General features: G+C 43.5%; 1 protein-coding gene across 5 annotated transcripts in view; it reads right to left on the bottom strand.

The window, feature by feature from the left end:
• SLC20A2 (solute carrier family 20 member 2) overlaps positions 1-24,633 on the bottom strand; it is a 74,162-nt gene that overhangs the window by 24,653 nt on the left and 24,876 nt on the right. For all 5 annotated transcript variants that reach the window (XM_075066054.1, XM_032796561.2, XM_032796564.2 and 2 more), the window contains exons 2-8: positions 21,720-22,268; positions 12,848-12,988; positions 11,308-11,393; positions 6,466-6,562; positions 3,825-3,941; positions 3,050-3,256; positions 304-895 (exon numbers count right to left, since the gene is read on the bottom strand). In XM_075066054.1, coding sequence (XP_074922155.1) covers positions 304-895; positions 3,050-3,256; positions 3,825-3,941; positions 6,466-6,562; positions 11,308-11,393; positions 12,848-12,988; positions 21,720-22,008 — 1,529 coding nt within the window. In that variant the 5' untranslated portion in view covers positions 22,009-22,268. The remainder of the gene's footprint in view (positions 1-303; positions 896-3,049; positions 3,257-3,824; positions 3,942-6,465; positions 6,563-11,307; positions 11,394-12,847; positions 12,989-21,719; positions 22,269-24,633) is intronic.

The raw sequence follows: 24,633 nt of genomic DNA, 5'->3' as shown, positions 1-24,633 counted from the left end.
TTTATGCAGAGTCTACCCACACAACAGGGCCCTGATCCTTGACAGGGGCCTCCATGTGCTGTAGTTCACCAAAACTTGAACTATTTAAGCATAGAATAGAGAAGAGGTTACTGCTATGGGGAAAGAAAATATTAACTGAGCAGCCCAAGTCTTTAGAAACATTGGCTATATCAACACAGCAAGATTCTCTAGCATAGCAATGATGTCCCAGTGCTTACATACACCCCTCCTGGGTGCCAAATAATTCTCCAAGCACTGAGTTTAATTAATACGCACTCTGCTTGTGAGTTCTCACACACTTACCTGACATCATTACCGCCATGTGCAAAAGATCCAAAGCAGGCTGTTAGGATCTGGAGAAAGTGAAAAAGTAGGTGGACCTGAGAGGTGTCCTTCTCCTCCTTTTCCTCTTCTACAGAATCTTCTGGGAGTTGGTTAGGATCTGCTAGGTCTGATGCCAACTTCATTTCCACACCACCTTCATCTGCCTCAATCTCTGCCTCAGCTACAGCATTGCAATAGCTAGAGTAGCTATCATAGCGAACTCTCTTTTTAGAATAGGCCACTGTGTCTCCCACCAACTTTTCACTGTCTTCTGGGGTTGATGGATCAACTGCCTTGAAGGATGAATGGACTGGCATTCCACAGATGGCAGCTGTGTAACAAGTGTAGCTGTTGTTGCGACGCAGTATCTTGTAATTGTTTTCTTGTGAGGGCCTGTCATTGTTTGCCCTGTCCAGATGTATTTTGTGTAGCAAGTCTTTGTACAACCCTGAGTCTTTATGTACAGTGTGGTACACCTGGCCATCACTCCTCACATGGCCACCATCAAAATTAAAAGTGCCGTTGGAAACAGGAGATTTCATGGTGGTTTGCGTCATAGAAAAAGCCCTTCCTGTAAAGGCAGATGGTCAGATTTTATTTCTATCTTATGAAATATGAAAGTTCTATGCTTAGCAAGACACCAAAACAAGGTGTAAATGGCTGAAGGGACAGCCATCTGCAGTATATGATACACAAGTTCATCTCGGATACATGAATGCATTGATCAATTTAAAACCAAACATGCTCCCTGGAAATTTCCACTACATGTGTCTGACGAAGTGGATATTCACCCACAAAAGTTTACACTCCAATACGTCTGTTAGTCTATAAGGTGCCACAGGACTCTTTGTCGCTTTAAGCCAAACATGGTTTAAAACCTTTCCTTTTAAGGGAATGTCTACAGTTGGGAGTATGGATGGTTTTATGGTTAAGGCACTGATCTGTGCCTCAGTACATCTTTGCTCAAGTCCCAGATCTCCCACAGACCCGCTGTGTGACTTTGGGCACGTGCCTTAGACTGGAATTTGGGTGCTTAACACAAGGCAACTTTTAAAATTCTATCCATAATCTCTCTATGTCTGAATTACCCATTTCTAAAATGGTAGTAAAACTTTTAGATAATGTTTTCACCTCTTAGCTCAGAGAGCCAACTCACCTTTGTTTGGCTTGTCTATTTAGATTGTTAGCATTCCAGGACAGGAACAGTCCTCTGACTATGGGTTTCTTCAGAGTAAGGGAAAAATTTTCAAAAGTGCCTAGAAACCTAATTCCCATTTTTAAAAGTGCCTAAGTCACTTTTGAAAATGGAGATTTAAGTGTGTTTGAAAATTTTACACTAAATAAATAATATAGTGCCATGCAACTTTACTGGTAGTCAATCACTGGATTTCGGGAGCACTGATTGTACAGACGCCATGAACTGAACCCCAAAGCTTATGAATAAAAGCATATTACTGTGGGCACTCTAACAATATTACAAATAAAGTTGTTAATGTTGCCCAGTTAAAAGTTCAGAAATGGAAAAGTTAAAACTGCTAAAGAAATGTTAATAAACATATTGAATATCCTGTATTTTTTACTTCTATTGACATAATAAACATAGTGACACACTGCTATTTTTATCTATAGTGTATGCTGGTCTACACATGTTTATATTAAATGTGGATTACAGGATTCACAGAGTGGCTAAATTAACATTGCTGAAGACACCTTAACTTTTCCATTTCTGAACTTTGGGGATTTTAATTATTCAATATTAAAATATTGTTGTTTTGTTTTATTTTAAGAAGCTCTGTAGTGGCAGTATACATTTATGGGGATAATATATCCAATTAGTTTGTTCTCACCAGATCAAATGGTCCACTATTAATAGTAATTATACAGATCAGAATAGACACTGCTTCAGTGTCAATGAGAAAAAGAAAACCTCCCAGCTGACTAGCTAATAGGCACCACTCAGCCAACTGTGTCTCTTAATTGTGAAAAACGGCATTTACTTATGTGCACTGCACACGTAGGCCATAACCATGCCAACTGCTCTGTGCCGCATGGACAAAACCTTTCATCCATGTAGAGCTCCATCCAAATCCATGTGGCTCTGTGTGAGCACAGGGATCCAGCCACACAAACCAGCTTGCAGAATCAGGGCTTCAAACGAGAGCTTTATTACATGCATAGATCCTTTATGTTATGTGTGGACTTGTAAGTATGATTCTTCCAGTGGATATACTCCAAATGGTCATAAATTTGTAAACTCAAGCCCAACATTTTCCCACACTAGCTAGAACAGTATACTCTGAATTTCCATGTTAAATCTGAACTTCTATAGTTCAGCTGCTTTCGTACACTCTGCCTTCTAAAATGCGGTTTTAAGAATAGGAAATAAGTATTATCAAGAATAGAAGAATTTCCTTTTTCAGCTGCATATAAAATTCAAATACTGCCAAACAACATTTCCATTTCCTCTCTTTGTTTTTTAAATTATCTTTGGAAATTTTACCTCAAAAAAAGAGAATATTTTCACTAAGTTGTGAGCAAGCAAAAAAATAGCTAACATGAACTGCTGTAGGAAAACATACAAGTGGATACATAGTGAGAGGAAGGGTTTGTAAGAACTGTTAAGTTACAAAGAAAATTATACTTAATATAGATGGATGTAACACGTGCCCATGACGAAGATACCTCATCAACACAATGAAAGACAAGACAGTTAATGTTTTCTTACCATATGGCACACGGGGATGGTTTCCATTTGCTATGCCGCTATCTGACACTCCAGCAGCTTCTGTTATTGGGCCAGTGAGGGGAATCGTGCTCTCATCAGTTGCTTTGACTCCAGGAAGCTCTTTAAAAACAGGTGTCTCCTCCTCTTGAATTTTATCAAGACTTTCATCCGATATCCTTGACAACGCGGCTTCTTGCTTTAACCGGCCTAAGGAAATGTCAGGATTATAATTCTAAACCAATCTTTTATAGGATGGTTAGGGTTATTCAAACTTATCTATACTACTGCTGGTGTTCCTAATAAAATGCCAGTATCATTAAAAATATAAACTTGAATACAGCAACCTGAGTGGTTTGGTTTCTGTTTTGTTAATTAATCTAGACATACATTCTTTCATGGGAATTTATTACTAGCATATTTATCTTCATTAGCCTCTCTGAGAACCATGAAAATGCCTTGTGCCTATCTACAAGTTCACTAGGTGATGTTATTGAAGCCCTGCAATTTGCTAATGCAATCTGAAACTTCCTATTTTTTAAACTCTGCAACCCTGTTCAGCAGACATCACAAGGTAGTTTTAAGTTAAAAATCTATTGTAAAACAAAAAGGCTTGATTAGTTTAACTTTACAGTAAAATAAAAGAAATGGTTTAAATACAGTCATTGTGCAAGTCCTTTTTCTTTCCTTTAACACCTATATTTCAAAACCTAAAATAGAATATATTCAAGTTCACAAGGGATTTTACAGCATAGCATTTCATCTACCAAATACTTACTTTCTATTTTTCTCTTCATCCACGGACACACGAAAATCCACACTAGAACAGCAAATACTATAGCTATACCAAATGATGTTAGGACTATTATCCATATAGGAAGTACCAGTCCTAGCACTGTGAAGAGAAAAAAAGAAAGTTAAAGGTTAATGTGCAAAAATGTCAGTTCCTTAAAATATTACAACTTCAGAATTAAAGATAACACCCTGCCTAACTGAACCCCACAACTTGGTAGCCAAGAAGCTCTTTCAGTAGGGCTGGAGTTGTTATGATGAGGCAAGCCTTTACAAGGGAAGGGATGAAGCTTTTGAAAAGGGTCAGTTTGGCCGATTAAGACCTCAGTTACGGCAAAAATGAAATTTTACTTATTTGGCAAATGCCACACACTGAGGTCAAGAATGAACTATTTCTCTATGGTTAGAAAGTTAACATTTGAAGTGGATTTACAAACTATACTGAAAGCAAATGCATTGGAACAGGAATTTCACTTGAGAATATTCAGTGCAACTCCTTTATTTACGCTGACTAAAAGAATAAAGATGAACCTCTTAAAAATGTATAGGCTTGAGTGTTACAGATTCTTAGCTGTTGTCAGCCTCAACACTTAGAGATTTGGGGGCCATACTTTCACGAGTATTTTCTAGCGCACTATTTAGGCATGTATATACCCTGAGATGCAGAAGAAAGTTGGTGTTAAGGTAATAACACTGGCAAAGTGGGTGTTGTCTCCCCCTCTGGGGATTGTCCCCTAGAGAACAGCAGCTTTTTGTTACTATCAGCAAAGGAAGTAACATATCAGCAGAGACAACATCAGCTCATCTGCACTGCATGCAAAATGTCCTCAGTTCACAGCCTACTGGTAACACATGTGAAAGGGATGGTCAGGTTCACACACACATCCATAGGTAACCCTGACTCGTGTGGTTGCACAATGGGATATTTGAAGTCCTAAAATGGCATGCACAGATTTGAAGACATGGTCCTCAGGATTTCTGCAACAATGCCCCTGCTCCTGCTCCCATAGAAGTCAATGCAAAATTCCAATCAACATCACTGGTGCTGGACCAGCCACACAATGAGTGCGAACATCAGTATTTTAGCATACATCAAGACATATTGTCTACTATGGTAAATCCTTGCTTTGGACAGTAAATCCTGATGCTCACCTCAAAATCTGCTTAATAGGCCACCTGCGTGCCTTGCTCACCAAGGTCTCGTTCCTGCAATCCTCAATCATGTGAGTAGCTCATACTCACATAAGTAGCCTCCCTGAAGTCAATAGAGTGCCTTGTGCAAGTTCAATTTGATTATGTATTTAGGAGTTGCAGGATCAGGTCCTCAGGGAAGAAAGAACTTGAGCCTTGATCTTGCAAACACTTACCTTTGTCTTTATCTTGAAAACCATGGGAATACTTAACCACCTGTGTAAGAGCTTACAGAACAGGGGCCTCAGAGTCTGACCACTTATTTTGCTATGTCTAAAACAGACTTCTCTCTTCATTTATATCTTGTAGAAAGTGTGATGAGAAAGGAAGGATGTTAAGATTACTTTTTAGTTTATGTTGTTTATTAAGCCACTGCAGAATGCCTGGCTAACACACTGTGAACAGAACTAGAAAGGAACATTTCTGGTTATCCTTAAACAGCATGTGCGCCAATCCAATTAAGAGAAGGGAATAGTTACTAGATAATGTTTTCACCTCTCAGTACTATCCATCAACATCCCCCTCAGAATCCCCAGTCCCTTCCATGTACTATATGAGGCTTGGTCTATAATTAAATGTCAGTCAATATAGCTATGTTGGTCAGAACTGTGAAAAACCACAACTCTGACTATGCTGCTCTAACCCCTTATGTACATGCAGCTATGTCGAGGGACGAACGCTTCCATCATACGTAGCTACCATCGTTCAGGGAGGTGCTGTTCCTACACTAATGTGAAAACTCCTTCGGTCGGAGTAAGCTGCCTCTACACTACTGGCTCATGCCGGCATAGCTACGGTGACGCAGAGCTGCTAGTAGTATCTCTGTAATACACACAGCCCCTCAGAGGAGTTGCCTTAATGCTACACTGGCTATGGACAGTTTCTTGTAATGAGGAGAAAACAAAGGAAATTAATTTAGATACACTGGGCCAAGCCCTCAACAATGTAGCCAATTTACACACACTGAGGACCTGGGCTGCTAACTGCAGTTTTAAAAAGCCTGACCACTCTCACAACACCCAAGCAGCACTAAAGGGACTGCAGCACTATGTCCTCTATGGCAAAACATCCAGAAAGAATCTGAGTGGGCTGGTCCTGCGCCTCCTAGGAAGGCACAAGTGACAGAGAAGAGGGCAGCAACGGAGCTCAGGGTAAAAAGATACTCTACTGAACAGACTGCTTGATCTTCAGATTGCCATACGTTTGTATTTTAAAAATCAAGGAAACCATTAAGGTTCTGGGAGACTAATGGAACGAGATCTACTAATCCTTTGCCTATATTATTTGTCAAAGTAAGAATTTAACATGCATTAAATTTTTATTATTATTCAACAGTGCACATCAGGACCTGTTAGCAAATACAAAATGAATGAATATTAATGCGTGGCAGACCAAAGCTTTCCTTCTGGACTTCACATGCAAGAGTTTGCACTCACCTGGTGCCCCTGCGTACATGACGGAAAACACATTAATGGCTACTGTAGCAGCATAGAACGCTGGAAGTGCACGAAGACCATTGGGTACAGGGTCTTCCTGAATAATAATAAGAAAAGAGGAAAAGTCACATGGGTTTGCTGTATACACAAGAACCAGGACTAGCAAAGGTTGAGGAAAAAATCACCCATCTCCATCATCAGGTGGATGGATTTTCTGGCTTTCCCCCCTACTTCCGACCACTGTGTTCCCTACTCTCCAGCCCAGTTACCCTGGGTAGATGCTGAGGAAAAGATTTGGGTTTGTATGATTATTCATAAAAGCTACTTTCATAGCAATGGTGCCTCTGGTCACAAATAGGATAGCAGCTTGGGAAAGGCGGCCACCATAGCAGTTTGATGGCGAGTAATTTAAAGATATGGGCAGCAGCATTGTCTCGTGGATAGGGTGCTGGACTCCAGTCAGGAGACCTAGGTTCTGTCCTTGGCTCTGCCACTGACCTGTTGAATGGCCTTGGGCAGATCATTTCATCTCTTTGTGTCTCTATTTACCCACCCACCCATTTATCTGTCTTGTCCATTTAGACTCTAAGCTTTCTGGGGCAAGGACTCTCTCACTGTGTGTGTGTACAGAACTCAGTTCAATGGGGCCCTGATCTTGCTATGGCTCTAGGTATTACTGCAGTGACCTGTTCAGTGATTTCTAAAACCCTATTTCTAGCCAGTTTAAAACCAAGTGCACACTGAATGTTTCCATCTGCTGACAAAGCTTTCTACATGTGCTAAATAGGTCATTGTATTAAATCGGTGTAGCATATTGACAGTCACACGTATAAATGGAGCAGATGAGTGTAACAGTGTAAATTCATATAAACACTTTTGTGCCTCACAAGTAATGCTGTTCAGTGTTAAGAACTGCTATTACCCAATAGTTACAGTTCTTTAAGATGTTGTAGTCATGAGAGTCTCACTTTAGTTTTGTATGTAGCTCATGTGCACAAGACCTGAGTGTTTTTGAATAGCAGGATCTGTTGGGGCGGTGCATGTACCCCATGCCTCCTCATGCCAGGGCACTAAGGGTAGGTCAGCCAGGACACTCCCTCTCCCTTTAGCAAAGCTTTTGATACTGTTTCCCACAGTATTCTTGCCAGCAAGTTAAAAAAGTATGGGCTGGATGAATGGACTATAAGGGGGATAGAAAGCTGGCTAGATTGTTGGGCTCAACGGGTAGTGATCAACGACTCCATGTATAGCTGGCAGCCGGTATCAAGCAGAGTGCCCCAAGGGTCGGTCCCGGGGTCGGTTTTGTTCAACATCTTTATTAACGATCTGGATGATGGGATGGATTGCACCCTCAGCAAGTTCGCGGATGACATTAAGCTGGGGGGAGAAGTAGATATGCTGGAGGGTACGGATAGGATCCAGAGTGACCTAGACAAATTGGAGGATTGGGCTAAAAGAAATCTAATGAGAGTCAACAAGGACAAGTGCAGAGTCCTGGACTTAGGATGGAAGAATCCCACGCACTGCTACAGGCTGGGGACTGACTGGCTAAGCAGCAGTTCTGCAGAAAAGGACCTGGGGATGACAGTGGATGAGAAGCTGGATACGAGACAGCAGTGTGCTCTTGTTGCCAAGAAGGCTAATGGCATATTGGGCTGTATTAGTAGGAGCATTGCCAGCAGATCAAAGGAAGTGATTATTCCCCTCTATTCGGCACTGGTGAGGCCACAGCTGGAGTATTGCATCCAGTTTTGGGCTTCCCCACTATAGAAAGGATGTGGACAAATTGGAGAGTGTCCAGCAGAGGGCAAGGAAAATGATCAGGGGGCTGGGGCACATGACTTATGATGAGAGGCTGAGGGAACTGGGCTTGTTTAGTCTGCAGACAAGAATGAGCGGGGATTTGATAGCAGCCTTCAACTACCTGAAGGGGGGTTCCAAAGAGGATGGAGCTTGGCTGTTCTCAGGGGTGGCAGATGACAGAACAAGGAGCAATGGTCTCAAGTTGCAGTGGGGAGGTCTAGGTTGGCTATTAGGAAAAACTATTTCACTAGGAGTGTGGTGAAGCACTGGAATGGGTTATCTATAGAGGTGGTGGAATCTCCTTTCTTAGCAGTTTTTAAGGCCTGGCTTGACAAAGCCCTGGCTGGGATGATTTAGTTGGAGTTGGTCCTGCTTTAAGAAGGGGGTTGGACTAGATACCTCCTGAAGTCTCTTCCAATCCTGATATTCTATGATAACCTAGTCCAATGGTTCCTTTGGCAGCTGAAGATGACTCACAGGTTCCACACAGACCACATCTCAAAGATCCATAGTTACTCTAGGCCAAGTAAACATTCTCTCTTCTTCGAGTATGTGTCATAGATCCCACTACAGGTGACTGGCATGCAGCCTCTCTTCTGGATGGTAGGAGTGAGGCGCTTCAGCTGCATTAATCAAACAGTGGTAGCAGTACTGATCTCCTGAGCTTGGCACTTGACCTGGCTGTCCTGTCAAAGGCATAATGTTTAAAGGGAGTCAGTGGCTTGCCTACAGCCTTGCAGATTTCAAAGACTGGAATGTTCCTGTAGCAGGCAGAAGAGACTGCCTGTGCCCTGCTGGAGTACGCATTGATGTTCAGAGGGAGAGACTTGCCAGCCATCTGATAGGAGGTGGAAACACACACTGTGATGCATTTGGAGGTTCTCTATGATTGGATGGCTTGGCCTTCTGATGGGTGCCAGAATTGGCCACACACTAGAAGAGAGACAACCAGTAAGGGTTGGGCCTATTAAGAAAATAGAGCAGAATTCTGGACACATCCAAAGTATGCAGCTTCTTGCCTGCCAGCATCTCGTGCAGCATCACAAGTCTTAATGAGCACAGAGTAATATCTGCTTGCTAAACAGCTCTGTGAGTCCTCGATTACGGCCTGTACCTCTCTTGGGATTCTCAGCACCTGGAGCCACAAGGTTCCACGCATTGTTACTACAGCAGCCACAGACCTGGCCATGGTGTCAAAGACATCCATAACTGTTTGCAAGGCCACTTTGGTCACTAATTGACCATCTCAACACATGGATGGTAGACCACAGTAACCCCAACAGGGCAGTGGCAGCATACCACATGAATAGGGCTGGCTCTTAGGACAGGCATTGGACTGGTCAGTACCCAGACAAGGCTAGTGGCAGTTGAACCTTGTAGGTGAAGCTGGCAGGTCTTTCCATGGCGGTGATCACTGAAGGATAGGCACAAACATCTGCTCAGTGTATGTGACTCTCTTAGGCAGAAGAAATACTTACTGTGTACATCTTTCTGTGGAATTAGACCATTGCAGGATGGACAGGGTTTGAAGCCTGCAGGTTTTGAGTCCACCATGCTAAGTAACCTTGTATGGAAGGAGTGGGGAATGTGATGTGGGGGCAGGAAGGATGGGGCCTAACCAATAATACTCAGTCCAGATGAGTTGATATAGATCATGGCGGTTGTGTGGGGAAGAATCAGAAGAGTTCTAACTGCTTGTACAAGGATTAGCCAATGCTTAGAATTAGTGGGTTGGACACTCACCAGGTTCTATGTCACTGCCAAACGCGAGGGAACTGAGAGGAGGGTCGTGACCATCCCATCCTTTTTACCCTCATATGGGAGCAGGAGGAGGCAGCCTGAGGAGGCATGCACAGCCTGGACATACACTGCTATACAAACACACTCTGGTCTCTCACGTGAGGCACCTCTCACCGAACAGTCGCATCCATGCTGATACATATTCAAAGAACTACTGTGATACATGCACAGTTGTACAAGTTGCTACCCGTGTGTATCTAACATTGTACAAAAAATTGTATATGTTTTTTGTGAAATATGCCATCATGTAATTCATACACACAAGTGGGCTGAGTTTTAAGTTGCATTTTCAGCCTAACCTGTGACTTTTCCTGAGTTTTGAGTGCTTAGATATATGGCTTGATTGTTGTTCTATGTATGTTTTTTGCATTTCATTTCACAGGTTTAAAAAGAGAGGGGGTGAGGGAGACCATCTCACTGAAATGTCCCACATGAAAGGTAGGACATGATGCATTATAATCCCAAAGTTCTCCATATTCCCCCACTTTTATTGTTGACATTTATTTATATTAGAAATAAAGAATGAAGCTGAGGCTACTGAAGAGTTACTTATGCCAAAGGAATTAATACTGCATCTATTTAAATCTCCTGTATGGGTTTTTTTGTTCTTGTTTTGGGTCTCTGTGACACCGCATCCCGTATTTGGGCCACAGCAGATTGAGAGGTCTGAGGGAGGCAGAAAATGATAATAAACGAGCATCTGACTTCAAGCACTGCTGGTTTGCAAACAAATGCAGACAGAGCAGGTAAAATGTGGAACTATTTGGTTTATTGAGTCCTGGATGCTGCTGCCCTCACCTCAACTGAAGCCACTGAAATCCAGCCGCCACCAATTGTGGCTTCCTGAGCACCCAGGATAACATCCACCTCAATCTTTTTTTGACTTCTGGTGTACCAGAAAACCAGAGCTCAGAATTTCACACCTGTTAAACTCAGTTTTGTTACTTGGCACTAGCTAATTCACTCCTATTAAATAAAGGTTACGCTAGCACTGTCCTGGTTAAGCAGCATTCATTATCATTTATCATTGTGCAAAGCCATTTTCAAGGAGATATGCTGATAAAGCAGCTATCCCACTATATCATGTCCCAGTGAAGTAGTGTATATTAAAATAAATGCTTTAGATTGACATAGCACCCTTTTAACTCCTTGGAAATGTCGACAACCAAATGGTGCACAGCCTACAGTACAGCAGTCATGACCTCCACGCACTGCAGTGGAGAGTTGCTAGCCTCTTACCTTCTTTAAAATTAAGAATCTAATCAGCAGAAACAGCATTCCAGACATCAAACCAGATAACAGTGGGGAAATAAACCAGGAGGCAACTGAGGAAAAAAAGATATAACAACCAATAAGTGGTACCATCCCATGTAATTGAGGAAGTTCTGTATTTATCAAATAGGAAAATAACCAGTGGACAAAGTTTATGCTGATTCTTCTTGCACAGCTGTCATTGCGATTATATAGCTTGGGTGCTCTCCTAGGATTTCTAAAAGCATTCAGCATTGGCTTACGTCAACTCCCACTGAAGCTGATGGGAGTTTTACTAATGCTAAGCACTTCTGGAAACCTCTCGCGTGAGATTTTCAAAATAACACTGCAATTACAGCAACTCGACTACTCACAAGAATTTTCCCATGGCTGAATGCTATCGGAATAAGAATCCTGATCTTTGGTTAATCTTTATGGCCCTGAATCCTGAAAGCTGCTTTGGATGAGCAGACCCCTGTTCCCATTTGGAGCCCTACTGCATTCAGTGGGACTCGATGTAGGCACAGGGATCTGCCTGTTAGGGGCAACTCACAGGGTCAGGGCCAAGATTTATTGCAACGAGTTACAGAATATACTGTTGTGATCTGAGTTTTGACAAGGCGAATAACTTTTTACAACTGTCAAAAGTGCTCAGAGCTGACCTCGCTCCTCTCCCACTGCAGTCGGGGGTAAAACTCCCACTGCTTTCCCTGGAAGCAGAGTTAAGCCAGTGTGAACGCTTCTGAAAATCCCACCCAAGAGTGCTTACGGTTCGGGACATGTGGTTTTAAGAACAGATGGATCAGTTTAAAAGTTTCGTGCACACTGATGTTTCACACTTTGCCTTTTGGCTATTTTACCTTCAACAAAAATATAAGAACAGAATTTAAAAAAATTTTTAGTTTCAATTAGTCAAATGCCCCTGTGGTACGCTAGTACCTTCTCCATAAAACAAACACAGGGCTAGAGTGTGACTTGCGGAGTGGTAAGAACCCTCAAACTCCTATAGGGGCTACCCTAGATGTTGGGACCAGGTCCTCAAGCGTAGGTGGGTGCTGCATGAATGCTTAATCCCTCTTCGGAGCAGGGGGGGAGGAGGAGGAGGGGCACTTTGGCTCCACACCTCATTTGCTGACCAGTACAGCTGAGCCTGTGTGTGTATATGAGGAGAGAAGAGAGGGAGATGTCATAATTTGCAGCTGGTATCAGTCACCACCAAAAGTACTCCCCCTTGGGAGTTAACAGGGGAGGAACTGTCAGCCCAGGGAGTGCCCCTGAGGAACAAAGTCTCCTGGAGCTACTCCTGGGGTGATGCAGTTTACACACCACCCCTTGCTCTGGGAGGTGCCTCAAGTCACTATCTAGCCCTTAGTGAACATGACACACACATGCCTTCTGAACAGGATTTGAGGGGGATGGAAGTTAAATACAGCACTTTAGAATCATGAAAGAGTATTTCTGTAAAAATGTTTGCAGTCAGTGCATGATTTTCCACATACCCTCACGCATAAAAGGAAATGTCAATTACCAATCTTGACAAGCTGCATCCACTGAACACCCTGCGTACCGATCGCAACAAGTGAGAATCCGATGGTAGCACCCACTATGCAGTGGGTCCCAGATACTGGGAGTTTCAAGAAAGAGGCAATCAGCTGCCAAACAGCAGAACCTAGAAGTTGAAAGGGGAGGAAAATATCAGATATAAACAATGATAATAGCACCAACAATAACAACAGTGTACTGCATGGCTGTCTCAACCACATGCTCACATTCCTCTCCCAACGCTGCCTACTCCCTGCACCCACAATAGAAACTAGAACAAAACATTCTTTATGCTGTTCCGTCAGCCGCTAGAAGGACACATTGACATAACTGAGCTCTGAATTTCAAATCTCCTTGAGATTCTGTCTTACAAACAGCACTTCCTGATCACTCCAATATTTACGGACCAGGTTTATCTTTAGTTCACTTCTGTCCTGTTGTCTAGTTCAGGCTAACGGGACATTGGGGTGGCACAGAAGTGCTTTACTACAGCTGTGCTGCCTTTGTGTAGCTTTTAACCCTTATGACCCATTTAATCATTTTGTGCGTAGAGTCAGAGCTAATAAGCATAAAAGTGTCTGCTGGGGAAAAAACTCACTTTCAATAAAGACTGCTGTACCCTCATGCATACAGGGCAAACATAAGAACGGCCATACTGGGTCACACCAAAGGTCCATCTAGCCCAGTGTCCTGTCTTCTGACAGGGGCCAATACCAGGTGCCCCAGAGGGGATGAACAGAACAGGTAAATCATCAAGTGATCCATCCCCTGTCACCCATTCCCAGCTTCTGGCAAACAGAGTCTAGGGACACCATCCCTGCCCATCCTGGCTAATAGCCATTGATGGACCTGTCCTCTATGAACTTATATAGTTCTTTTTTGAACCCTTGGCCTTCACAACATCCTCTGGCAAGGAGTTCCACAGGTTGACTGTGCAAAAAAATACTTCCTTTTGTTTGTTTAAAATCTGCTGCCTATTAATTTCATTTGGTGACTGCTAGTTCTTGTGTTATGAGAGGGAGTAAACAACACTTCCTTATTTACTTTCTCCACACCAGTCATGATTTTATAGACTTCTATCGTATCCTCCCTTAGTCATCTCCTTTCCAAGCAAAAAGTCCCAGTCTCATTAATCTCTCCTCATACGGAAGCCATTCCATACCTGATGAGACATGAATATCCCAGGAAAGCCCAAAGAGACATGAAAGATTTGACCAATACGCTGTGGAGGTTCTTAGTCTCAAATGTTGCTGGAGCAAGTCCAGTTACTTGGCAGCAGAACATTGTGGTGTATTTTGGGTGCTTTGCGAAGGTGACTACTGGAGGGTGCAATGCCCTTTCAACAACTCTGACTACCAGGGGTGCATGAAGCAACACAGAGATGCTCCAAAGGGGCTGAATATCCCAGCCTAGGCAGGAACAGCAATGCTTTTGCTGGATGACAAGTGGTAAGGCAAGGAAAAGAAAAATCAGAGAAGGAACTAGATTTACAATTAAGGGACAGACACAATGTGAGCAAATAACTGGAGAAGCGCATCAAGAGAACACTAATGCTAGTTTGTCAATCTCAAGGTCTTAACATTCAGGCAATATTCCAGAGCCAATGCTGTCTGGACTGGGAACTCGGCATGCTCCTTTCAAAGGCAGAGTACATCCCATTCATTTGGACACATTGTTCAATTTGCCAGGAAGCTTTGGTGGCAGAGACGATGTCAGTGGAACTGAAAAAAGGTAGTTGAGGTTGGAAAAGTTATGAACTTTAACAAAGGTAAGCCCACCAGTACACCCTTCTTTGCTATTTTATGTGACGAAAAGGGCATTCAACACTGGCTGCTCCTCTTCTACACTGATGTCGGTTGGCTTTCACATGGCAAAGTTTAGAATCACTGGATATTGCTCAGCGAAGACACAAGATTTTCCTTGCTGAATGTGGCTCTGCCCTTGCTGAATACCTTACTGACCAGCAGTGGTTTTCTCTGAATGCTTCTGTCTACGGACAAAGGGTGACATTGGTTCTCAACCTGGGGGTCAGACAGGTGTCGGACAGAGTGTCTACCATACCCTGTGTGTATTGCTAAGTGGGCAGAGTCTGAGGGAGTTCAGGTATGGGAAAGGTTGAGAACCACTGCAACAGAGAATTAGAGGAGGAAGGCAGTGGGAACAGAATACATATTCCAGAGAAAAGGAAGGAAGTTGAAGAGACAGATGGGGCGGAGGGAGAGGATTTTTAGGTTTTGGAAAACCAGAGCATGCCAAGAGAGATGATAGAGGGTAGGAATGAGAAAAGGAGTAAAAATAGGGTCAATAGGACACATCAAGAGATATACCATGACAGTAGGAGATACTCCACAGTTCAAGACTGGGATTAGAGCAGAAAGAAGACAGGGGCCACTGGATAGTGACCTTGCAGGATGCCTCTCCCCGAATCCCCAGCTGACTGTATTCCTTATGCATCTAGGATGCCACTAGCGGATCAAAATGCAGTCTTCCAGTCCTGTCACAGCATCTTGTCTCTTTCCCAAGGCGATGGTGGCCTAGGCTTCAGCGCTCCAGGAAGCTCTGCTGAGTCAAAATCAGAGCAAGCCACAATCTGTGCAGAAAATAAAGTTCAGATCTTCCTGGAGGTAAATGGTGAGACTGTAAAATAGACCCATCTCACAGGTTTGACACATGGGGTCAGGCAGGTTACTTCTCTCAAAGCCATAATTATTGAAGCTAGAGAGTCAGGTTGATTGGCCTGATGCAGGCAATTGAGGTCACAACCTGGGCATATCTCCAAATGCCGGGCTCCACAGTCTCCTTATGGCTGCAATCCCTCTGGCTCAGTTTCTCACAGGTCCCTGCTAACTTTGGCTTCTCAGGCACTGGACACAGATTTTACACCCAGAACTAAATTTGTGTTTTCTCTGGTGGCTATAGGATTGAATAAATCTTCCCTAAGTGGGTGGCTGCCTCTTGGACTGGGCAGCTCACCTTAGTAAAAGTGGTCAACAGGCCTAATGCTCAATAGCGTAGAGACCAGGGTGCCTTGCTGTGCCCTTTTCTACTTGTCACTTGCAGGAGCTGGGGAATCCCTTAGGCAGGCCATATAGACAAACAGGAAGTTCCCTGACTTCTTCTGGCAGATCAAGGACCTTCTGGTCCCAGGAGGGATACTCTGTCACCTGGGGAAAGCAGAGGTCCTTTGCTTTCCCTTCCCCTTCCTGCTAATAGGCAAGGTCCTTCAGCTCAAAGTCAGGACAAACTGGCCCAGGTAGAGGATTCAAGTGGCTTGAATTGTCTCTGTGATGGGTGAGGTTTGGTGCATTGACAGAAGTTCACAGGGCTCTGACATGGGCTGCACTAGAGGTCGGAACTCTGCATCTGGACCAAATCTTCCTGTGCCAGGGAGCACCAGCAACAGCACCCCTGCTGCCCTGGGAGATCCTACCTCTCCTGACACACTGCAGCCAGTACTGAGTGCTTTGCAGAGACCCTCAATGACTGGGCAAGGTCTCTTAGCATGTATTGTTACCCAGAATCCCAACCCCCCTCCGCTCCTAGAAGCAGGGAGACTCTGGAGGCCTTGGCATGGAGCCTCCTGGGAGTTGAAGGCTGTGACAAAAACATATGGGAAGCTGCTGCCCCCCCTCACTGCCTCCATCCCTCGTTGGAGCTCAGCACCACGGCTGCAACTCTGTAGAGAAGCCAGAGCTTGAAGGAGTCCTCTGCTTCCAGGGCGACAGTGCCAGATGCTCTGGAGGGGAAGCTGCCCTGCTGGGCTTGGCAGAGGGCAAATGGGCATGTACTGATGCATCCCAGTCCTGACACTCTGGGGTCTTGGCTGATTCAAATTTCCTACTCTGAGGATTTAGAGGAGCCTCTCTAGGGTGCCTCACAAGAGAGGTCTCGGGCCTTCAGAGTTCACAGGGTAACATGATGAAAAAATTATGCACCAGACGAGGCCCCTGAAGTGCTGAAACAGAGCACTGTGAGAAGGTTCAGGAGCAACAGGACAATGACTCAATGGACGAGAGTGAGGAGAGAGAGGGAAGATGTCACATGGCAAAGAAAACACTGGAGGATTGAAAGTTACAGGAGCGCTGGGTGGCGCGGCAACGGATAAGGGACAGGTGTGTGATGCTGAGGAGACAAGGTGATGACCAGAATTGGAAGACCAGAGGGAGCAGTGCTTTGTGAAGACTGTTTTGGCAAGTAGACGAGTTGATCTAGGTTCAAGATCAAACAAGGCAGAAAGAGCAAAGAGGTGGGCAGCCAGTGGCAGGCAAAGGCCATCAACATGGAAGTGGAAGGCAATGGGAGACAAGTGGAGGGACTGTGAGGAGAGGGAGAGACAGGAGTCACAGAGGAAGGTGGATGGAGGGGCTGTGTGGGCAGCGGATAATAGTAACAGAGTGGGAGAAGTGAGACAAGTCAGACTGAGCGTTGCTCAAAAAGAGGAAGGCAGGGGCTGGAAGTGACAGGAGCAGGAGAAGAGAAGCCCAATATTCCTAATGTGATTTCTGGGAATGACTCCAAATGGGGGACCTAAACCGTACAAGCCCTTCTGAGGATGGGGACTGAAATTTTACGATATCAATGCCCACTTCTAGGACAACTATCACCTGAGTAAGCACCAGCTCATCAATATTACTTTGATTAGGAAACTCTGGCTGAGACTGTCCAAACTGACACATGTAACTCTGATCAACGAACATGAGGGTAGAACCCAAGGTATACTTAGGAAAATGCTTTAGACAGGTTTGAATAAGGATTTATCATTTTCAATCAGGTATTTCATGATCAAATTTCCCTCTTACAGAGATGGAGCTATTCAATCTTGGTACTGCATATAGCTCAGTATGGAAGTCAACTAGTATAACTAATCTCTCCCAGGACTCTGTCCCAAAACAGCTGGCACTTCTACCCCTATTGGAAGCCGCAGCTGAAACAAGGAGCACCTGCTCTGTAATTTATAGGTTTCTGTTGTCCTACTCTAAAATAAGAATAAATGAACTTTTGAGGCCAGCACATGGGGTGTGCTGTGAATGAGAAGACGTGGTAGAGTCTGTAAAAAGATCAGATAGGTCAACCAGATATAAAATTGCAAATTATATAGCAATTTTTTTTTATAAATAGAATATATTTGGTTCCCTCCCTGATAGGTCACAAAAATATGTGCAACAAAACCAAAGGCATGCTGGAATTGTGGCAAGATTGCTAATGAATACACAAGGTCTGATACCATCCCTTATTTTATCACCCCCAGCCAGCAGAAGGTAGGAGAACTAGAGAGAAAGTAACTGGGGCACTATTAGATGGTAAGACCCAAGGAATAAAGGTGACCTGGAGATACTTAAGGCAGGAGATTGGCGACCAGAGGGAAATACAATTTGGGTGAGGGCAGAATTAGCTTTTGGAGCCTGCAAAGCCTAAAGTCACAGAGGCCCGACTGTCTGGGCCTGTGCAGCTCAAAAGCTCGTCTCTCTCACCAACAGAAATTGGTCCAATAAAAGACATTACCTCACTCACCTTATCTCTTTTAGATCCTGGGATGAACACGGCTATAATGCCACTACAAACATTCTCCATCTTTGTCATTATTTTATAAAGACCACAGGCTTTGCACTGCTCCCACTATGACCACCTAGGGCTGGTCTTTGAGACGTGGGAAGTCTATGATTTTTGATTTTGGGGGGGACCTCAGACAAATCTGCAACTATGGGTAAATGCTATGAGCATGGCTGCTGCATGTTCCCCCTCCTAGTCAGCTGCCTGCTGCTGATCTGGCTCTTGTGCTGTGCACGTGGCCGTAGAGCATCCCACAGTGCAAGAGGCAGCTGGGAAGAGTGGACCAATCACAGGACTAAGAGCAAGGGACTCCAGGCTTTCTAATCCCAGCTGTGACACAATCTCCCTCTGCTGCCTTAGTCAGGTCACCTAAACTGTCTGCCTGAGTTTCCTAGCACTAACACTGGGGTAATAGATATTCACTGCATTGGGATATTGTGACAATTGGTTGATGCTATACAAGTGGTAAAATTCACCAAAATGCCCCCCAAATCCTAATGGTCCCCAAACCTCCAGCTTACTGGGAAACCAATTCAATGAAACATTTTAAACGTTGGGAACTCTGCACAGCCCCAGACTAAGTAGCAAAGCTCCACTGCTGCTTCTGCTCTTTATATAAAGAGTGTTACATTTAGGTGTGCCCTGAAGAATCATTTCACTGACCCTCCTCAAATTACTAAAGCAGACACTGTGCACAATAGTGTGATCATGGTGGCTAAGAGTCCATTCCATGTAGGGAGGAGGAGAAAAATTGTTTCCCAAGCCTGCCCAAAGAAAAGGAGAAAAACAACCGGATTAAAAGGCAGAGAGAAAAACACAAAGGAAAAAAAAAATTGGTATGCATAAGAAAGGAAGGAAATTTGAGAGGGAATCAAGGCAAAGAAAAAGAGCATTTATGGTTAGTGAACTTTATTTCATTAACTCAGAGATTTAAAATGTGGAATTTATTTTTTAAATCCATCAGTGGAGGACAGGAATGCAACAGGTCACAAAGTTCAGACTGGCTTATATAAATGTCTTTGTAAATGAGCTGTGTTCTTTGAGCTTCTGGCCAGTTGCCTTTGCAGGCAGCATTCAATGCTTACAAATTTGGCCACCTTTGCCTGGACTAGAGGTTTCCAGGACTGGGGTGTCAAATAGATACAAATGAGGAAAATGAAGCCTTCCTGCTAAAGGCGATCATGTTTATTAAGAAAGTACATTCAGCAGACATGTGTCACTTCAACTTCAAAGCAGGGTATGCTGCACTGGAGCAAGTGGCCGTTTAAATTTATGCAGCTATGTCTGTGCTAAAAGTCCCCCTCCCCCCCATGTTGGCAAGTCTAAGTATATAGTATAGTGGTACAAGCCAGCCTAGAAAAAGGCACTATCCTAGATCTAGAGAGACCTAGGCTATGTCTACACTACTTGCCAGATCAGGGGGCAGCAGTCGATCCAGCGGGGATTGATTTATCATGTCTAGTCTAGACAATAAATTGACCACGGAGCCCTCTCCTGTGAACTCCTGTACTACAGCTCCATGAGAGGCGCAAGCAGTCAACGGGAGAGGGGCAGCAGTCGATTCACTGCAGTGAAGACACTACGGTAAGTCGACCTAAGTACGTCGACTTCAGTTACGTTATTCCCGTAGCTGAAGTTGCATAACTTAGATCGACCCCTCCCCCCGCCCCCAGTGTGGACCAGGGCTTAGTGTCTGAGGATTTACCAGACAATAAATCAGGCACTGGGCCAGAGATATTTTTATACTCTTCTTCCCGGAATTTGGCATTATCTCCACAAGTAGTGGTCATGGAAAGAGAGAAGGGGGGCAGGGGTGTAACCCATGTGACTGACCCCTATTCCTCTTGGCTAGTGAAAGAAAGCAAAGATCTTCTGGGACCCGTGCTAACAGAATGCCATCTCCCCTTTTGAAGAGGTATTCTGACTCTCCACCCCAGAGCACACAACCTCTTAACAGTATTAGAGAAACCAGCACTCGATGCTCAGACTGAAGCCCCACACAAAGTGTGTTCTGGAGGAAAACACAGAGAAAAACAGCTGTGTGCGTTAGGCTTTGTGCAGCAGATACTTCGCTGACAAGCACTGTATGCAAACTGTAGTGAGATTAGAGGAATTAGACAGAAATGCATGGATGGCTATAGAAGGGAAGGATGCTAGAGGTGGGGGAGATTCTGAGGGGAGGAACACTTGCATGTGCTGGGTGGAGTGGAAACTTTCATTTAAAAATAAGATGATATTTCCACATAATCAGATGACTCCAGCAGCTGGGGCTTTAAGAAACACATTGCAAGACAGTAGCGTGGTTATAGAGATCATATAGGGTGAGATTGGGGTGACCACCCTGACCCCATTTTAATTGTTTTTTACATTGAAAATTGGCCCTTCTGGCTCTCCCTGACCTTTTAAAAATGTGGTTGCATCTGTGCTTATTGCTGTCCCTTCTTATCACACATGTCCAGAGTTCACAGCACTTCTTGCACAGAAATGAAGAACGTGGTCTGGGACTAATTTCATTTCCCTCTGAATGCAGTATTTGATCTAACTAAGGCTTAGATTAAAAGCAAACAAAAGCTATGTCAGTAGACAGGAAAAACAAACATCTTTTAGTTTTATGAGGGACTATGAATCAGAAAGATTAAAATTACATGAAGTCGGTCATGCTCTAATCTATTATTCCTTTTAATGTTGTTATGGCCCTAGAACAAGTATACAGTAATTATAATCAGTCATGTGGTCAGTGAAGAGTCTAAGTGAATATTTTAATCTTCTAGTAAAATTAACCATTTGACTAAATCCTCAGAATGGGTATTCACTATAAACTGCCATTTCTTCAAGATTTTTTGTGTGGCCATAAATGGTGTATTATCCTATTAATACCTTTTCTAAATTAAAAGTCACTTGTTCAGTACCTCTTTAGACCATTTATTCAATCCATTTTACAAAACGAGCGTTCTTTTTTAAAAATGAAAAGTTATGAACATTAAAGAAAAATCAGTGATTAGAATGTAAGTAATAAAAAAGGCGAGACTCATACAAGTAGTCCAGGTCTCCTTTTAAATGAGAAAGAAAAACCAGACATGCAAGTACTGAAAGTTTGAATGTCTAAATGGCATAGAAAAATGCCTGATGAATGGGAGAAGTGAGCTGTAGCCCATGAAAGCTTATGCTGAAATAAATTTGTTAGTCTCTAAGGTGTCACAAGGATTCCTGTTGTTTTTGTGGATACAGACTAACACGGCTGCTACTCTGAAACCTGGGATTATAACTAGATGTCTATTTTTACTCAGAAATGAAAGATGGTTACTTACCAACCATTGCACTAACTTCTCCTGCCATCAGCAGATCCACTGTGCTGTTGTACAGATTAACATCAATGATACCTTTCCGAATCGTTTCTCCTACTTTAGCTCCCAGTAATACTGAGCCAGCGGTTTCAAAAATTGAAGCCAAAATGCAGGCCTGGCGCAAAGTGACCACACCAGAGCCCACAGCAGTCCCAAAAGAATTGGCAACGTCATTTGCACCAACTGAAAATGCCAAAATAAAAGCGACAATAAAACCCACAATGACCATCCACAGGTACTCCTCCATTGCCATTTTTCCCAGTGTGTGCTTGTAGGTAAATACTTCCCCTTTGCAAATATTTAAATAGACAAAGTTGGAGGGTTATTGTAACGGACTTGTAAAGCAGATTTCTTGTAAACAATTAGTTCTCTCTGGAAAGTGTGGGTAGCGAACAAACTGCTAACTGCTGATTTTCAAACTACTGTCAATACTGTTCATTTGGCTGTGATCAGTCAGCAGTGAAACACTTTCCATATTTTGCTTCAAAACTGGTACAACTGCAGTGTCCTGTCCTGGAACAGAAGAAAGATTGAAAAAGTGAAGCAGTCTGCAAAGCTTGTATCAGTGTGTCCTTTCAGAAGTAAAGAAATTATTTAAATCCACTAATGGGATCTATTTTTGGCATGTGACAGTGCTAACCATAAAGCAATTCAGACAAGATTAAAATTAGGTCAACTCAAAAGCAATACAGGTTTTTAGTGTTATCAGTGACTGAAAAATGTACTGGGTCACTTCGAAAAGATGTATTTTTAAAGTTTGTTTTGTTTTAAATTCTAAGCAAACAACGTGACTGGTCCTCTCGGAAAAACGAGATGCTTTTTTTTTTCTTGCAGTAAGTGAATGGCTTAACTAGAAGCAGATCCTCAGCTGATGTAAATTGGCCTTTCCCCATTGACTTCAATGGAACTATATGAATTTACACCAGTTGCAGGTGAGGACCTGGTCCTTAATTTTGAAAACATATTTATTAATACACCTCTACCCTGCTATAATGCGACCCAATATAACACGAATGTGGATATAATGCGGTAAAACAGTGCTCCAGGGGGGCGGGGCTGCGTGCTCCGGCGGATCAAAGCAAGTCCAATATAATGCGGTTTCACCTATAATGTAGTAAGATTTTTTGGCTCCCAAGGACAGTGTTATATTGGGGAAGAGGTGTATGTGGAGATATATCTATCTCATAGAACTAGAAGGGACCCCGTAAGGTCATTGAGTCCAGCCCCCTGCCTTCACTAGCAGGACCAAGTACTGATTTTGCCCCAGATCCCTAGGTGGCCCCCTCAAGGACTGAACTCACAACCCTGGGTTTAGCAGGCCAACGCTCAAACCACTGAGCTATCCCTCCCCCCCATAAACATTAAACATCACAGGAGAAGGCACCCAGACGTCTCCAAATATTTATCTATTGCTGCTTTTGGGTAGTGGGAATATTGGAGCCTTTTATGGCCTTCCAATCACTGGAACATACTGTGATTTTTCACAGTGTACCTACATGCATCTGTGTGTGTCCAGGTCACAGAACAGATATTTAACGAAAAAGTTAAACAACAATAAATGTAAGGTTCTTTTCCCCCTAGGGAAAGCTAGTTAGTTCATTGAACAGTATGATGCACTACTGGATCTATTATACTCAAATATAGATTTTTCAATGGTTCTTGTGTAGCTTTCAGACAGAGTTCTGACATCCTTTGGCTAAAGTTTTCTCTTGTGCTACTTCTTCAGATTTTCCAAACAAAATATTGACAGAAAAGAATGGATTTCAAGAGAGAAAAAGCCTGGTTTATTTCTTCACACATACACAATTATGCAAACCTCATCTCTGTCCTCTCAAGCCCTTAAACTTTCTCAACAGGAGCCAATATACGTATTTTTACACACATTTTTTTAAAAAGCTTCGTCATCATCTATGTAAACCCCCAGCAGATTTTTCCCCTCTTAAATTATCATCGTGAAGGGGAGGTGAAGACAGGGATCCAGGCAAAAAGAAAAATTACTTACCTACCTTCCAATAACTGGAGCTCTCTGAGACGTGTAGTCCCTATGGACATTCCATTGGGAGTGTGCATGCGTTTCATGTACCTGAAACTGGAAGATTTTTACTGTCGTCATCTCTTGATACATGTCTGCACTCTGAGTCTTCTCATGCTCCGAAGCAAGGGCATAAGGGGCAATGTGGACTGATTCCCTCTCCAGTTCCTACTCTATTGCGAATACTTAGTAAAGGATCTGAAGTAGGTTGGGTAGTGGAATATTCATTGGGACCAAATGTCTTCAAGAACTCCAATTATCGTAAGATAAGTCACCGTCCTTCCTTCTTCAAGTTGTGGTCCCTATGGGTATTCGCTCTGGGCGTCTCATTGAGGAACCATGCTACACCGCAGACTACAGGACCACTGTACTGAAGGATGCATCTGCTGAAGACAGTTGTATTAGGGCATCACGTCTAGTAAAGTTACGCACAGAACCCCATGTTGCCACTCTACAGATCTTCAGGAGGAGGAGACCCTAAAGAGAAGCCACCAAGGTAGCCAGGGTTCTGGTTGAGTGTGGCATTACACTTTGGGTGAAAAGTCTCCACCGGCTCATAGCAAAGCAGGATGCAATCTGAGATCCATTTCGAGTCTCTGTGAGATTACTTATAGACTCATAGGTCAGAAGGGACCAATATGATCATCTAGTCGGACCTCCTGCACAAAGCAGGCCACAGAACCCTACCCATCTACTTCTGTAACAACCCCTAACCTATGTCCTAGTTATTGAAGTCTTCAAATTGTGGTTTGAAGACCTCAAGCTGCAGAGAGTCCACCAGCAAGTGACCCATGCCCCACGCTGCAGAGGAAGGCGAAAAACCTCCAGGGCCTCTGCCAATTTGCC

Source organism: Chelonoidis abingdonii, chromosome 5, assembly GCF_003597395.2.
Source record: "Chelonoidis abingdonii isolate Lonesome George chromosome 5, CheloAbing_2.0, whole genome shotgun sequence".
Classification (NCBI taxonomy): Eukaryota; Metazoa; Chordata; order Testudines; family Testudinidae; genus Chelonoidis; species Chelonoidis abingdonii.
The sequence above is the reverse complement of the archived record's forward strand: the minus strand, read 5'-3'. Positions and strand labels throughout refer to the sequence as shown.